This window comes from Merops nubicus, unplaced genomic scaffold (assembly GCF_000691845.1).
Source record: "Merops nubicus isolate BGI_N331 unplaced genomic scaffold, ASM69184v1 scaffold15415, whole genome shotgun sequence".
Taxonomy (NCBI): domain Eukaryota; kingdom Metazoa; phylum Chordata; class Aves; order Coraciiformes; family Meropidae; genus Merops; species Merops nubicus.
This window is the reverse complement of record NW_008610384.1, coordinates 34,419-50,050: the sequence shown is the minus strand read 5'-3', so window position 1 is coordinate 50,050 and position 15,632 is coordinate 34,419. Positions and strand designations below refer to the sequence as shown.

Below are 15,632 nucleotides of genomic sequence, written 5' to 3'. Positions count from 1 at the left end.
TTGAAAACAAACCAGTGAGAGACTCCTGTTTTTTGATTGGAAGCCTTGTGTTTTTAAGTGCTTGCTTGACCACTCAAGCATTCTCTGTCTTTTCAGGCAAGTCGTATGGGTGTGGAAGCTGTGCTTGCCCTTTTAGAAGCTACTCCGGCTACCCCTGCCTGTGTTGTGTCCCTGTCTGGAAACCAGGCTGTCCGTCTGCCTTTGATGGAGTGTGTGCAGATGGTGAGTTTCTGCCAAAAAGCCAATTTACAGTTATTCATTAACTACAAAAGACCACTGTGTACAATAGTTGTCTGTTGTCACTAAAACCCTGATGAGAATGTGTGCAGCACTTTCCCACATTTGGAAATAATGAACTTTGTGTGTTCTCTAGGTGTTATTATTTATTTATGAACTACCAACAAACTAGAAAAAATATATATGTTCAATTTATTTTGAAGCTTCAGATTGTCTCTTTTTATTGCTACAACAAATTCTTCAGATGCTTGCATCCATTTTAGTCATAAATTAATGAAACGTCAATATTGCTTTTTATGCTTTGGAAAGCTATTTCAGAATGGCTTGGAATATATTAAATAATCAATTTCCTGTGTTTTTTAAACATACTGAGTAATCAACTTGTTTTTTCAAGACTCAAGAAGTCCAGAAAGCCATGGATGAGGGAAGATTTCTTGAAGCTGTGAGGCTTCGTGGAAGGTACGGGCAATAACTTCTATCAGTTTATTTACTTTAGAAAAGCTGAATCACTTTGCTGTTCTGCTGGCACTTGACATTTTATTTTAAATAATTTAATATCCATATGGTTTTTTAAAAATGATAGAGGAGACAGATGAAAAGTTGCTCAAGCAGAATAATTTAAATTCTTGTCTGCATAAAAACACGCAAACCAAAGATAACTGTAGTTCGGTACTGTGTCAAACTAATGACTGATACTAGGCTAAATAGTCCCAAAGAAAAGAGCTACTGTGTTGTGTGAGCTGACTGGTAGCAACAGTGTTTGTTTATTCAGGATTTTGAGGCCAGTCCTGTGAGGTTGTTTGTAAGCTGGTGGTTTTCCAATAGTAGGGTTGGATGGAGCCATCCTGCACTCTTATGCCAACAGACCATTTTCTGTTTGGTGACATTTGATAATAAAATGATTTATCCCTGATCTATAACTATATAGGACAAGTTAGCTTTGTTTTATATTTTCTAACTATTGTCTTACAGGATTGAGTAGTTTCCAGTGTTCTCTCATTTCCCTGTTTTATTCTGTTTTGCATTTGTAATAACATTGGTGCTAATATTACATACCCGTTTACAAAAGTTTCTGAAAAATTCAAGTGTTTCTTTAAGATAACTGAGAGTTGAAAAATTTACAATTTTATGTATCTCATTTATTTATTTAGGAGCTTTGAAAACAACCTTAACACCTACAAATTACTGTCACACAAAAAACCAGATGCTGAGCTTCCAAAGGTAAGGGTTTTTTATAATGTGCGATGCATGTCTGCTTTTGGGATGTCTTAATAGTTTTTTCTTCTCTCCTCCTCACCTTAATACCCTCTTCAAACCACAGGATATTTCATACATTTAAAGAAGCTTGCAACACACAACTTTATTCTAATAGTGACTAACCTTTTTTTTTTTCTTTTTTTTAAAGTGAATTACTCTTCTACCTAGAACATTTCCTGCTAGACAGTTTCTTTCTGTTTGTGGTTCTGGGTTTGTTTGTTTGTTGTCTTCATTAATGGTTTGCTGAACAATTCTGGTTTTGACAATAGTTGGTAACTGCCACCTGTCTTGTTAATTCCTTTTTTAATTGGGGTTTGTGATGATTTTTTACTGTATTTGCACGATTATGTTACTGTTAATGTTTTGGGGGTTTTTTTATTCCCAATGATTAAAAGTATCTTCTCAATAACATTAAGGAGAAAAAAAATAAGGTTTTCATTTGAATAGCTATTTGAGTAGCTGTTTGAAAATTATGTGGATAGCAAGTAATTATCACAATCAGCCAATTTATTTGACAAAAATTACTGTGGAATATGTCATGGAGAACTTCACACAGTAAAGGAAATATGGTTACAAATGAATAGTAATTGTAACAGCTTTCAAGGAAACTGTGATAAAATAACACACTCTAATTTAAATTATACTTTTACTTTTGCATAAACATAAACCAAGGTATATAAACCAAAGTTATTTGAAATATACCTGCCAAAATGGTTTGGTTGGGTTGTTTTGTGGGGGTTGTTTTGTTTGTTTGTTTGTTTTCCCAAAAATAAGGACCTATGTTTAAGCTTCAGGACATCAAAGAATTAAGATTTTTTTTTTTGGGGGTGGATGTTTAGATCAGGTGTCTCTGGTTTGGGTTTTTTATATGTACCAGTGCAAATTTAGGACATTAGTGTTGGGATTTTGTATTTTGTTTTAAAATAGTTTTGCCATACTTTTTAATGGTGGATGGCATTAGAAGGAAAGCTAGGCTGCTTGTAATTAACTAATTGAATTTGACCACACTAGCCGAATCTGTTTGCTTCAATAAAAGGGGTTGGATGGGAATTAAAAAAGCAGACAAAATGTGCATGTCACAGGAACTGAGGAGAAGACTAAGCTGAGCAGATCACTAGAACCTACTGAATGCTCTGCCTCAGCAGGGTTGATGCACATAGATATTTTGTTGCTTGAATTTCCTTTGCATTTTTTTCCTCTGCATTTTTCTACAAAAAGATTAATTCCTTGATTTGGGCTGGAGCTAAAACAGAAACCATATACGTTGTGTTTTGGGTCTCTTTTTTGTTGTGTGGAGTTCTTTGTTTGTTTGGATTTTTTTTTTTTTCCTTGTTTGGTTTTTTTAATTGGATGAAATTCCATGATCATTACTGAACAATTGTCCTCTTGCACTCAGTTGTTTTTTTTATTCCCATCTTCCAGGATAAAGATAGTATCTTCTAGCTCTTCTGCAGTACCAAACTGCTAAAATTCTGTCATCAATAATTACAAACAATTTAAGGTCATTCAGCTGACCTAAAGCGTGATGAATTTTAGTGTGTAAGCTCAGGCCACCAAGTTTTCCTGCGTTTTGCTTACATCGTGTGCTATCATTTAAGTTCTGTTTGCTAAATTCCTACTGAGTGATGGATTATACTGCCCCAAAGGTCAGGCATGTGAAGTTTGAATTCTTATATTTTGCTCTCAGTATTAATTTCAAAGCTATAAGAATAAAATAAATAAATGTAGTGTGTTTTGGGGTTTTTTTTTGCTTTGTAATGGGTTACATTTTTATCTGTTGTAAATCAACCCTTACTGATGTCAGTGAAAGTGTTGATTTACACTAGCTGACCCTTAATCAAGCTCACTTAATCAAAGACTGGCCTGTGATTTATCTAGAAATAAGCCTTCCATTTCAAGGAAGATGTCATGTACATAAGATCTGCTTCTCATACTTTGCAGTTAAAATTTGAAAAATACATCCTAAGATGTTTACTAGCATTTTATACACAGTAGCATTTTCACTTGGTTTACTCTTCCAGTGCACATTTATGTGTAATATTTCTGTTTTATTTTTCTTTTTAATGCAAATATTTAAAGTTTTTCCTTTGAGAAAGAATACATGGCCTGAGTGATTCTGGATTTATTGGTATAAAGTAGTAATTCCATTGAAGAAAGTGTTCTTAATTTAAAAACTGTTGTGGCTTTAGAGTTAAGTCTGTTCTAAAAAGACAAGTTTTCTATAGCACTTTGTAGGCAGATTGTGTGATTTTGGCCACTTACATTGTTCAGTCTGTTACGCTTACATCCATTTAGATGTAGTTTTGTCTTGAGTACAGTTGATAAAAGGGAACATAAATGGGGACTAAATGCATAGGTGTGGAGTACACATTATATACCAAAATATTTTTCATTTCATGTTATGTTTTAAATAGAAACTTCTCTCTTACGTTGCCTGTGGTTTAAATTACAAACGTGTATTTGGTATCTCAGGATTTTGTGTACAAGTAGATCAGCTGCTTAACTAGGACACTCCAGAAAGTTGGGAAGACACTGTATCTAAGCACAGTTACTTTGAGTCACTAGGAAAGGCTTTAGAAACTGTCATATTCTGGAAGTGTGTGGTTTTGTGAAAGATGCTGATTGCTCCTGTGTACTACTGTATCATCAACTGCTCTAATAACCTGGCTGATACCTTATTTTAAAAGTTTTTGTCTCTTCTGCTTTGCATGGGACTGATGATAGTCACCTAACTGCTATGGGGCTGGAATCAGTTCTTACTCTTTTTCTCATCTAGTCTGGGCATTTAAAAAAAAAAAAGCTGCTGTGATAACAGGAAACTGGTTGAATAACACTGGGTATTCTGTTTCTTGAATGCAGCCAAGCTAGAGCATAAAAATCTGAATAACTTAACCTGCAAGCACAATGAAAATGTGATAAAGTCTTATTTAAAACAAACATTTTTTTTTTTTGAAAAGTTGTTTGTTGTTATTTTGTTTCTATTCTGCAAATGGAAGAATATATGTATGTATCTGTTAGTTACCTTTAAATTTTTGATAGGTTTAAGGGCTTTGAAATTTCCTTTCCTATATATTATCAACTGTGTATGATGGACAGATTCACCATCTTGTAGAAATTCAGGTGTTTATTAAGTATTATCTTTCTTTTGCAGACTAATTTTAATGTGGCAGTTTTAAATGTTGGTGCCCCAGCAGCTGGGATGAATGCTGCAGTGAGGGCTGCAGTGAGAGTTGGCATAACTGAAGGCCATAAAATGTTTGCTGTCATTGACGGATTTGAAGGTTTTGCTAGAGGGAAGGTCAGTATTACAGATGTGCCTTATGTAGTGCTATGTACCTCATCCCACACCACCACTTTGTTCCTGTTCTGTCATAACCGTTGTGGAAACTGATTCTGTAAGTTCTTTTATTTCATACAGTTACAATTTTGGGTTTATGTACCTTTATTTCTCAAGTATTCAAGTCTATAGATTCATTTAACTTAAGTATTGCTGCCTTCAAATTTTGGTCAGTGTGGTAGGTTTTCCACAGTATAATCACCGATCCTGTGTGATGAATTGTTGCATCTGCCTTACTTTGCCATAAGAAAATTTGCAGTGATACTTGAGGGAGGAGGCTTTTTCATGTATCCCCAGGTGATTTAGATTCTTCTGGTCCCCCATTTTAAATGTTAAGCATCAGTTGGTACACAGAGGAAAAACTGGATGCAAGACATAATGAAATTTCTAGGCCTAGCTGGAGCCATAGGTCCTAAAGCTAGCCAAAGACCTAGCTGTAGATTTTTACATTTCACATTCAGGAGGAGAGGATGTGAAAACAGGATCATGATGTGAAACAAGGAGACAGGGTTCATTGTGATCTGGAGGAAGAAAGAACAAAGAGAGTGGAAAGGGATTGCTAAGAAATCAAGAGGGATTACAGTAACCTCTTGCTGCTGTTTTCTTTCTTTGCCAGGTTCATTTTTGATGCTGTCTGTGCCCAGCAGCTTGTTCCAACAGATTCTCATCAAGTATTACCTGGTGTTTGCTGCATGGTAATTTGGATAGTTACTTAACGGAATTTCCTTTTTTACTTTTATTCAAAGATAAAGGAAATCAGCTGGGGAGATGTTGGAGGCTGGACTGGACAAGGAGGATCAATTCTTGGTACAAAACGGTAACATCAATATTTTGGCAATTATGATGAATTGAGTATTTTGTATTAACTGTGTGTGATTCCAGGATCTCTTCCTTCCATAGAATATTTTAAGTCCTCAATTTTTTTTATTTTTTTTTTTTTAAATTCTTACATTCCGAGTTGGGTTTCTTTATAGTACTACACCAGCTCTGAAGAGAGAATAAAAGTGAGAGATGAAAGCTCAACTTAAAAATTTCTTGGAGTCCTTACACTTAAAAGGACTGCCAGCCTGTAGTTGCTTTATAGATTCCTTACGCCTTGTCAGGAAGAATTCTTTTTATGGGTAAATATGTAAACTGAAAAATATTGCATTGCCTGCTCAGTTTACTGTTTCAGCTTAGTAATTAGTTCATATTGCTGCCGAGTCTGTAAATTATTTTTATTTTTCTTTTGGTTTAATAATTTTTAGTACTCTTCCTGCAAAATATTTGGAGAAGATTGCTGACCAGATGCGCACTAACAACATTAACGCCCTTATGGTTATTGGTGGATTTGAGGTACACTGAAATGTCTAATTATGTCTAAGTAGAGTAGAATTCCTAACAGAATTAATAGACCATTTTCATTTTCACTCAATCTTCATGTGAAGTGCATTTGGTTATAACTGTATGTGCTGTGCAACACCAATAGCATTTAGGATTGGAAGTATCGTTCAAGACAGTGACTAGTAACTGCAAAACAGGATGTGCTAAATGAATAAAGTGAGAGAGCATGATAATGTTTTTGTATTACAAAAAAAAAACAAAAAGAAATTTTATAACCTCAGTAGTGCAAGTTGCAGTCTACACTATCAATACTTAAAACATACTTACAGAAGTTCTTGACCTTTAGCCGTAATTCCACTGAGGTCCCTCATTTTTTCCCTTATTAATGCACATAATGCATTTCAAAATCTGTAATTGATCTAGAGGAGTTTGTTTTTTGTTTGTTTGGGTTTTGTTTCACATTTCCTGTTCATTTCATTTTGCCAAAAGAATAAATTTTTGAGATCTTGATTCAGGAAAGTATTTTGCCATCTATTCCCATCGAAGAATATGCTTATTACTTCTTGATAAGGAATAAATCGCCCATTTTTTCCAACCTGTTAGGCATTGTCCCAGTTCAGGAGTATTAAGATTTTTAAATGAGGAGTAACAAGTACCTGAAGATTGGAAAACTGTTTTGCAGTATGTTTGTGTTGTACAAAGCACTTTCTTATCACTAAATTATATATTCCCTTGAAAATTAATGTTCTATTTATTGTTTGTTTTCAAATGTATGCCTGTGTTTAATGCTTTCTTCTGTGTGTGTGTGTTAGATTTTAGTGGTTTGTTAAGGCTTTGACTTGCTTAAGTGTGCTGTGGTAGAAATGGCTTTCCCTGTGGCCTTCCCCATTTTGTCCCTCCAACTTTGCCTGTATTTTGTCCATCCTAATTTTCCACCCAATGCCTGTGCCCAACAGGCGTACCTCGGACTCCTGGAGTTGTCAGCTGCCCGAGAGAAATATGACGAGTTCTGTGTCCCAATGGTTATGGTTCCTGCAACTGTATCCAACAATGTGCCGGGTTCAGATTTCAGCATTGGTGCAGACACTGCTCTGAACACTATAACTGATGTAAGTCTGTTCTGGTGTGTGCGCTTGCTGACAAAGCAGTTCTGGTTAGAACTGGCTAAATTGGCTAGAACTGGATATTTTTATAGACCAGAACTTTTGGAAATGTCATCTGGAACATGATAGGCTTCATTCATGTAGGTACATTCATATACCTGCTGAAAAAAGAGAAGGTTCAGGATCCCAAATGCTATAAATTGTGACCTGTAAAGTTGTAAACTACGAAGTAAGATGCCATATATATCTGTTGTGTATGGAAGGAAGAAACCTACAGCTAAGACTTGATGATCATTTCATGCACTGTAGAGGAAAAAATCTTCATTATAGGTAGTTATGCAAGATCTTTATTCCTGTAACAGAGAAAATAAGATTCATATTTCTCTAATAATAGGAATTATGTATACTAATAACAGATTTTAACAAAAAGACTGGAGATATACTGTGACATATTTTTGTAAAAATCAAATCTAGTAATATGATATAAATTAAAAATGGATTGGTTAATACTAAACTCAGTTGTACAAAAAACATTGTGAAATACCATACAGACTAAATTGCCAGACATGCACATTTACAGTTCATCTGAATCTCTTAAGAAGCATTAATCCATTGCGCCTCTGCCAAGAAGAGCAGTTCTGTTTCTCTACACTCTGACATAACTTTGTCTGTGAAGTAATAGCAGCAATACTCCACTTCCTTCAATTTTATTTTCTCTTCAGTGTCATTTGCAGACACATGTATTGCAGATACAGTTGCAGAGTATCTGTAATCTGGTTGAAACCAGCAAAGACCTAAAAAATCATGTGTCTTCAAAATTTAATTTGTTTTCACTTCTAAAGAAGAAAGAGAATTATTTCATAACTTACTGAACTATGATTAATTACCAGATTATATTACAAGTTCCACTTTCTGGTTTTTGTCTTGAGCCATGCTGGAGCCTGAATGTGGGGTTTTTCACTGATTGTACGTTTTGAGCTTCATTTTTAAAAGTCAAAAATAATTAGCATAGTGCTCATGTAAAGCAGGAAAAGAATTCCAGGTTCCTTCTGAAAATCAAATGTCAATTCTATCACTTGGTTAAAATCTTCAAATACATCTATGATATTATTTTCAGAAATTTGAAGGATTTCTCAAACAGTTTCAACTTCAAAATAATACCACTAGCGTCATTTTCACTGTGTTGCTTTTGGCTTGGTTTGGTTTGATTTTACCATGCCACCATAAATATTTTTATTTTCAGGAAAATAAACCCTTCAGTCAGGAAATTTCAGTTTCTTTACCTGTTGCCTTGAACAATACTGTAAGCTAACTAAAACCTATCTTAAACATATTCTTTGTAGACAACTGAGGTTATAAATGTGGATGTTGTTTCCAGTTCTGGTAAATAAAAATATCTCTCCAAAATAATTGATCACAAATTAAGGTGAGTAAATTGATTGTGCATAACACCTACTTTTCTTCTTTTCTTTTCTTCATAAGCTTTGTTTACCTAACTGGCTTCTTTTTATAGGTTATTTTATGCCCAGGGCATATATTATAGTTGGTCAATGTCTCTCTGCCTGTTGCTCTGTTGCTTTATATTTAGGTTTCTAGATATCATTCACCTTTATTAGATAACAAAATATCAGTATGTCCTTATTTTCAGTTAAGTAGTCTCAAAAATTATATCTTTTTTTATCAATAGGTTCTGTCTTGGTTTTGCATTTTGTTTTGCCTAGATTTTTTTCTTTGAAAAAATTACTAAATGTAATGGCTTTACAAGACAGATTGAATCTGATGGAAAATTCAGTTTTGTGTTTTTCTTGGGAAGGAGCATACTGCTGTGGTGGGGAAACATTTCACCTTGATATCTTTTCAGTTTTCTGCTCTGATTGTTTGAACCTGATTTACTGAAACTGATAGTGAAACATGTATGCATTCATTCCTGTGTCATGTTCAGGTCAGTTTCAATAGTGGAGAGGCTGCTGCCTGTTAGATTTGACTCAACACAGGTCATACCACTGGCTGTGGTAAACGAAAGTAGCAGATGGACACTAGTGTCCATTATGTCTAGTTTATAGCATTTTTGTTCATATTGCTACTATTAGGTCAATAAATGCATGATAGTTTTCAGTGCTCTCAGGTTAGTCCCTCTTCTGAACAACAGAGTGTCATCACAGTTTTTCTGTGGTGCTGTTCTTACTTTGATGTTCTTGACAACTTTTAGTAAGGTAAGTATATTTCTGCTGGGTAATGAGGTCATCTTAGTGGTAGGCATTAGTAGACACTACTTGTCAATGTTAGGCTGTGTGAAACTTGTTGAGCCATGTAAATGGTACCTTGAGATGTTTGCACGTAAGATGTATTAAGGTGCTGCATTTAAAAAGCAAAACAATAAAGAGCAGACCAACAGATTCATAATTTCTGAATGAGAGGTTAGGCAAGAGTGTGCTTTTCCCTATGTCATAGAGGGTGGTCCATTTCTCAGTAATTAGAATTTAGATTCTGTAACAGATTCTGTGACCCTCTTGAAATGTTCTTTTATTTCCTTTTTTTTTTTTTTTTTTTTTAAAATAGGCTTTTAATCAGTTGACTAGTAGAATGTGTTTTGTCTTTTGAATAAGGTTTTTAATTTATTATATGCTGTATTTTTCACTTCAGTTTTCAGAATATTAGAACAATTGTCAGTGAAAACTCCAATATAAAATACCTGGGGAAAGGTGGGTGTTCTGTACCTGAAAAGGGTATGCTTGAGGCTTGTATATCTAGATACACAAAAGAAATGGTTTAGGATTGCAGGATAAGATGAACTTCAAGTTTTCTGTGAATAGAAGCATCAGTAAAATAACTACCATAATGGAAATACTGTATGCTCAACTTCATGTTGCTAATGCAGGGAAATGAGTAGAATATTCTTTCAGGTAGCAGACCTCTGGAACATGAGAACAAAGACGTGTGTTAGCTTTTTCCCTACATGACCATGAAGAATAGAAATTCCTTTTGAAATGAAAGTTGGCTTACTTAGTATTGATCAAAAAGAGGCATTAGCAAGACATTTTGCAGGTGGAACTGGAAAGCAGAAACCTATTCTGGAATTAAGCAAAATGAATAAAAAGTTAGACTTTCAGCTGCAAACATGGAAGGAGATTGGAAAGGATGAAAATGTAATTTGAAAAGTCAAGGGCTAGTGGAAACTGATGGAAATAGGAATAAACCAGAACAAGGTATGGGAGAATATTCATTTTATTTAGGAGATGTAGAAGTAAATGGAAAAATGAAAAGAAAAAGGTATCAGCTGGAGATGGAGAACAATAGAACCTGAAAAAGGAAGAAGTTAAAACTTGCTAACGTGTCTTTCACAGTCTGCCTTTTCCTTTCATCAAAGGGAAGGGGGGACAGGTTTGTCAATCAGTTTGGTGAGAAACAGCCACTGAGGAGCAACAAAAGCTGCAGCCAGGCTGTCCTGGTGCAGTCTCCAGGGATGGCCTCTGAAAAACACGGACTCTGTACCTCCCAGTTCTGCTACTGGTGTAGGTGGCTCTGAATTAATCTGAACTAGGAAGCTGGAAATTAGCGTGGCCAGGCTGGCTAACCAACTGTGTTTTTATCCACTTCAGTCCTAGCAACAGCTGGATATGGAGCTAGGGCAGTAAATCCATCCCTTTCAGCAGCACTTTGCATTTAGATCAACATGAAATCAATGAAGCGCAGTCTTTGCTTGGCTGCATGTATTTTTATAAAGCATCCTTGGTTATGGCAATGCTCTTTTTAATAACACAAGAGACAATAAAAGGGTGCGAAATGATTAAAATAATTAAACCATTTTATTGATGTAGTACAGTATCCCTCTAAGATATTACTGTAATACTTATTTAAAAAGAGTAATGGTAAAGCAATTATTAAATCTACCTGTCACCAATCACTTATTTACCCTTTATAATTATGAAGTGACCCTTTATTGGAAGCGTTTTCATATTTTGCTGCAGTGATGTGAAGATGTTGCATATAGTCATCTAATGCTCATGCTTGGTGAAGGTACAGTCTTTGGATATGTTTGCTGAAATCACTTGCATCAAATAAAGTGCAAATATTTAATGCAAGTAAAACATATCTCAACTATGTCTTAACATATCATGGATGCAGACTAACCAGTTGTGTTAGTTATTGCTTTAAATCTCCCTTCAACTTGTTTTCCCAAATGTCTCAATATAAAACTTCCTAGAGAAACTGATTTTTTGCACTATCTCCAGAAATTCATGTGGTGGCTGTGTCACAAACCACTCTGACTCTGTATATGTCTTTATTTTTCAGTAAAATTATTTTCAGAACTGAAAATTCAAAGTGACCTGACTGAGCTGAGTTGGGCTAGGCAATTACTGACATTTTTCTCAATTTTCTATTGTGAAAGCCAGAAAGAGAAAGTTGTGAAAGTGCAGTCCCTTAGACTGTTTCAGACTCATACTGGAAGTGTGTCCTAGCACTGAGCTTAATTGGACATTACATGTACAAAATATGAGTAGAGACAGACTTTAGAGAGTCAATTTGCATTTATGTACCTACTACCACCATATGTCCTGTCCTCTCACCGAACAGAATCTGCTCTACCTAGGACAAAAACCTAGAGAGCAGAACTCTCACAGGTGAAGTTTTTTGCCCATCATTTTCTCCAAAGTTACTGCTTAAATCAGTCACTGTGTAGATAGTTGATCATGGTAGACATTCGTGACCTTGATCTGCAACAGTTTGCTTCTGTGAACTGATTTGAGAAATTGAAAAGATGAAACTTCTGTGAACATCAGTCCTTCTTGGGAGAAAGAGATGAAGGAATACGTCCCATACTATATAATTAGGCTTTCTTGTGGAGAGTCATTACACAGGCGGTTTGAAAAACTGCCACACAGCATGAGAGGTGCTGATTAGTTTAGATTAGAAATAATTGGAATAATGTAGCTAAAAAATTTGTTTACTGACTTAAACCAGCTGTAGAATCTTAACCTTTAAGTATTGACATCTATTAGGAACACCTACTCCTTTTCACATGATGATTGAGTTTGTAGTGTTTGGAATCTTTCCAAGGACCTACATCTGCTTTTCAAAGAATCCTTGAACTATACTTGCAAACTTTATTCACTCATCTCTGTGCACAGTTCTGGATTTTTCTGGGCCTGTGTCCAGTCTGTGTGCATAAAGCAGATGTGTGATGTTGTTAGAAATCTTGGAAGGCATAAGGAAAACTATTTTCCTTTTTCTTGGTGGAAGTGGATGTGTGTCTTGACTTTGTAGGATAACATAGTTTTTAAAAAAGCAGCTTTCTTTAAGCATTTCCTCTAAGTTGTAGGTGTTTCGCTAGTTAACTTTCTGAACTCCTTAACACGTATCAAACTTTGCTCTTTAAGTGGTTTCTCCTGGAATGGTTTCTAGCCTACCTTTCTGCTGTCCTGCCCAGCTGCTGCAGAGCTCTTGCGCTGTGCACACTTCACATTCACTCTGCATTAACTTGCCCTAGCCTGCATTTCTTCACAGAGCATTGTGCCAATGCAACCCCAGTGCACTGTTGTGGTATGTACAGGTTATCCCCCCCAAATAATCTCACCAATTCTTTTTACTTGGGCCAGTGGACAGCCAAATTTACCATCACATGCAAGGAGTCATTAGCAGAGCAATCCAAAGACAAGGACTGTGTCATTCACACTTGTACCACTGCTTCAGGCCTATGAAAGTTGTCTGCAGCTCCACGAGGCCCGTTCCCGCTTTGAGGAGTTTTGCGTTCCTATCTGTGTGTTGCCTGCTACTATTAGCAACAATGTGCCAGGCACAGACTTTAGCATTGGTGCTGACACTGCCTTGAATGCTATTGTGGAGGTAAGACTGCATATCCTTTAAAAGTTAAGATGATAAAATGCCTAAGATGTGGATATCTAAAGAGCTTGAAATGTCTAGTTTTGTAAAGTAAGCCAGTCAACTGTTTTATTTTTAATGATTTATAGTTGAGAAGTTTTCTGAGAATTATTAAAGATTAACCTTATAAAAGTTAAGTTGTGTGTTTAACTTGTGGGGTCTCGATTTTGTTATCTAAGACTGCTGCATTAGTGCTTAGGATATTTGCCCTAAATAAAATATTTAACTTGCTTCTGTTTTGTTTTATCTTATGTAGCTCCTCAGTGTTACTTAAGTGAAAGAAGAAAGCACGTTTTATAAATAAATGCCATATTCATTGCAGGGGTTAATGACTGAGCTCAGTGCAGCAGAACATTTTAAGTACATGGTTTAACACTAAACACATGAATAATCCCATAGACTGCATTAGGGTTTAAAGTATATTAAATGAATACAAGTGAGTGCGTAGTATAAGCACTTAAGTCTGTCACTGATGCTAACGGAACAGTGTGAGGCCAGAACTTGCTATGAATGGTTTTTCCACTTCAGTCAGAACAATCAATTTTCTAGTTTTATTCTTTCCCTTGGGTACAACTGCTGTATGAACTCCCCAGGTTCTTTACTATCCTGCTGAGTCTGCTGGAGACACAGCAAAGGGGACTGAGTTGACATCTGGTGCGAGTGAGTGAGTCAACCTCTGAACAGCTCTGGATTTTAATCAAACTCTTGTTATCAGTCCGTATAACTAATTATGAAGTAATTGGCCAAGAAAGTCAGAACAGAGATCCAGGGGCCTGAGAAATGCAGGTGTGTTTTCCTGCTCTGATACAGTAGTATTATGTAGAGGGGAAGAGCTCCAGTAGATGATTTAAGGAGCAGTGTCAGAATACATTATGGCCTGGTCTTTGGGAGATGCAGTATAGCATCCCTGGGGTGAAGATGACCTGAGAGGTACTGAGGGCAAATTGTAGCAATATGTTCACAGGCAGGGCGTGGGCTCTTTCACCACTCCGTGAGCTGTTTCCCCCTTACCTACTTGTATAAATGTCAGGCTAAGTCTGCTAATTATGACAGATGTTACTTCTAATAGTGGTGCAGCTGTAAAAGTGAAAACATGATGGTTTTGTGTTGGAAAAGAATGATTGCATATATTGCTGCTTCCTCTTATTTTACTGTTTTCATTATTGATTTTAATTGCCATTTATACAGATTTTAGTAATGCTTCAGTAAAAATTTTTTTAAAAGGTATCTACTGAATTTCCTTATGGTTAGAATGTTTAGTTTATGCTAAAAATAGAACACTCTTGATTTGGTGAAGTTATGATTATCAAATCTTTATTGAATCTGGCTGTGATCATATGAAAGCTCAACTAGCAAAGGAATTCCAGAGTATGCCAAAAACATTTACCATGCCTTTATGTTTAAAACTTCTGAAACCTTCATCAGATGTTTGAGCTTTGGACTTCCCAGTGTATGGAGCAGTACATGAATTAAATGATCCTTTAAAATCCATCTGTGCCATTTTTGTATTTGGGTATTTCTGTGACAGTCCTCCTGAGAGAGGAGGAATAGTAGAATGTTTTTACTGTGTCTCTTCTATAGTCAAGAATAGAAATCCTTCCAAATAAATCTAAAGTGGATAAACCCAGAAGCAAACACTGATCCACATCTTTGCTTAGAATTTAGAGCTTCTCAAAAAGCAGAAAATTTCAATCTAGTATCAGCAGCTGGATAACTTTTTTTGAAAGCTTGAAATTTACAAGGGGTTTAGGTCTCTCAAAATGAAGGAGATCTTTGGATGTGTGCTATTTCTTCAGTGTGTAAAGCCAAAATTATTTTTATAACATAAGATAAATACATAGTATCCATCCAGTTCCAGACAGCTTTTCTAAAATGAGTTAAAATTGGTTCAGTGCTGCGTTTGCCACTGTTAAAAGTAATGGGGATTTTTATAATTTTATTATTCTTTACCAGAAGCCAGTATTCTGCAAAAATTCTTATGAAATCACATCTGGAAGGGGAAAGTGAAATGCTTGAGGACATGGTAAAATCCAGGACACCTAAAAGAAAGTGTTAGTTTCAAAAGCCAGTTGAAGTTCAATGTAGGCTTTTCTGACATATTTTGTTACGTAGATACTTTCTGTTTAGGATTACAGAATGTCAGTCCCTATCCTGAGTAAATCCATGTGAATTCTGCACTTGTGTGTGCATACGAGCGTGTGTACGTATAGACATAACGCATATATATGCAGATATGTAAATAAAATACATGCAAATGAAATTGCATGTGTCTTTTAGGAACTGGACCTAAATAGACACATACACTAGTTTTAGTTCTTCAATGCATTAAACCTTATGAGAAGATGTAGTTTGGGGCTATTTTATGTTTTTTCATCTATCAATAGATTATTTGTGCTGTGGTCTGTTAGATATATTTTTTAAGACCATATTGCTCACAATCTTAAGGGCAACTTGAAGTATTATTTTCAGTTAGCTGAATGAAGGTACTGGTTGTA

General features: G+C 35.6%; 1 protein-coding gene across 1 annotated transcript in view; it reads left to right on the top strand.

The window, feature by feature from the left end:
- Nucleotides 1–78: 78 nt before the first annotated feature.
- Nucleotides 79–15,632, top strand: part of PFKP (phosphofructokinase, platelet) — a gene marked incomplete at its 5' end in the record, with an annotated part of 22,864 nt that continues 7,310 nt past the window's right edge. Inside the window, 7 exons of the mRNA XM_008940907.1 lie at nt 79–222; nt 632–696; nt 1,389–1,458; nt 4,646–4,792; nt 5,578–5,648; nt 6,079–6,166; nt 7,111–7,263. Coding sequence (XP_008939155.1) covers nt 79–222; nt 632–696; nt 1,389–1,458; nt 4,646–4,792; nt 5,578–5,648; nt 6,079–6,166; nt 7,111–7,263 — 738 coding nt within the window. The remainder of the gene's footprint in view (nt 223–631; nt 697–1,388; nt 1,459–4,645; nt 4,793–5,577; nt 5,649–6,078; nt 6,167–7,110; nt 7,264–15,632) is intronic.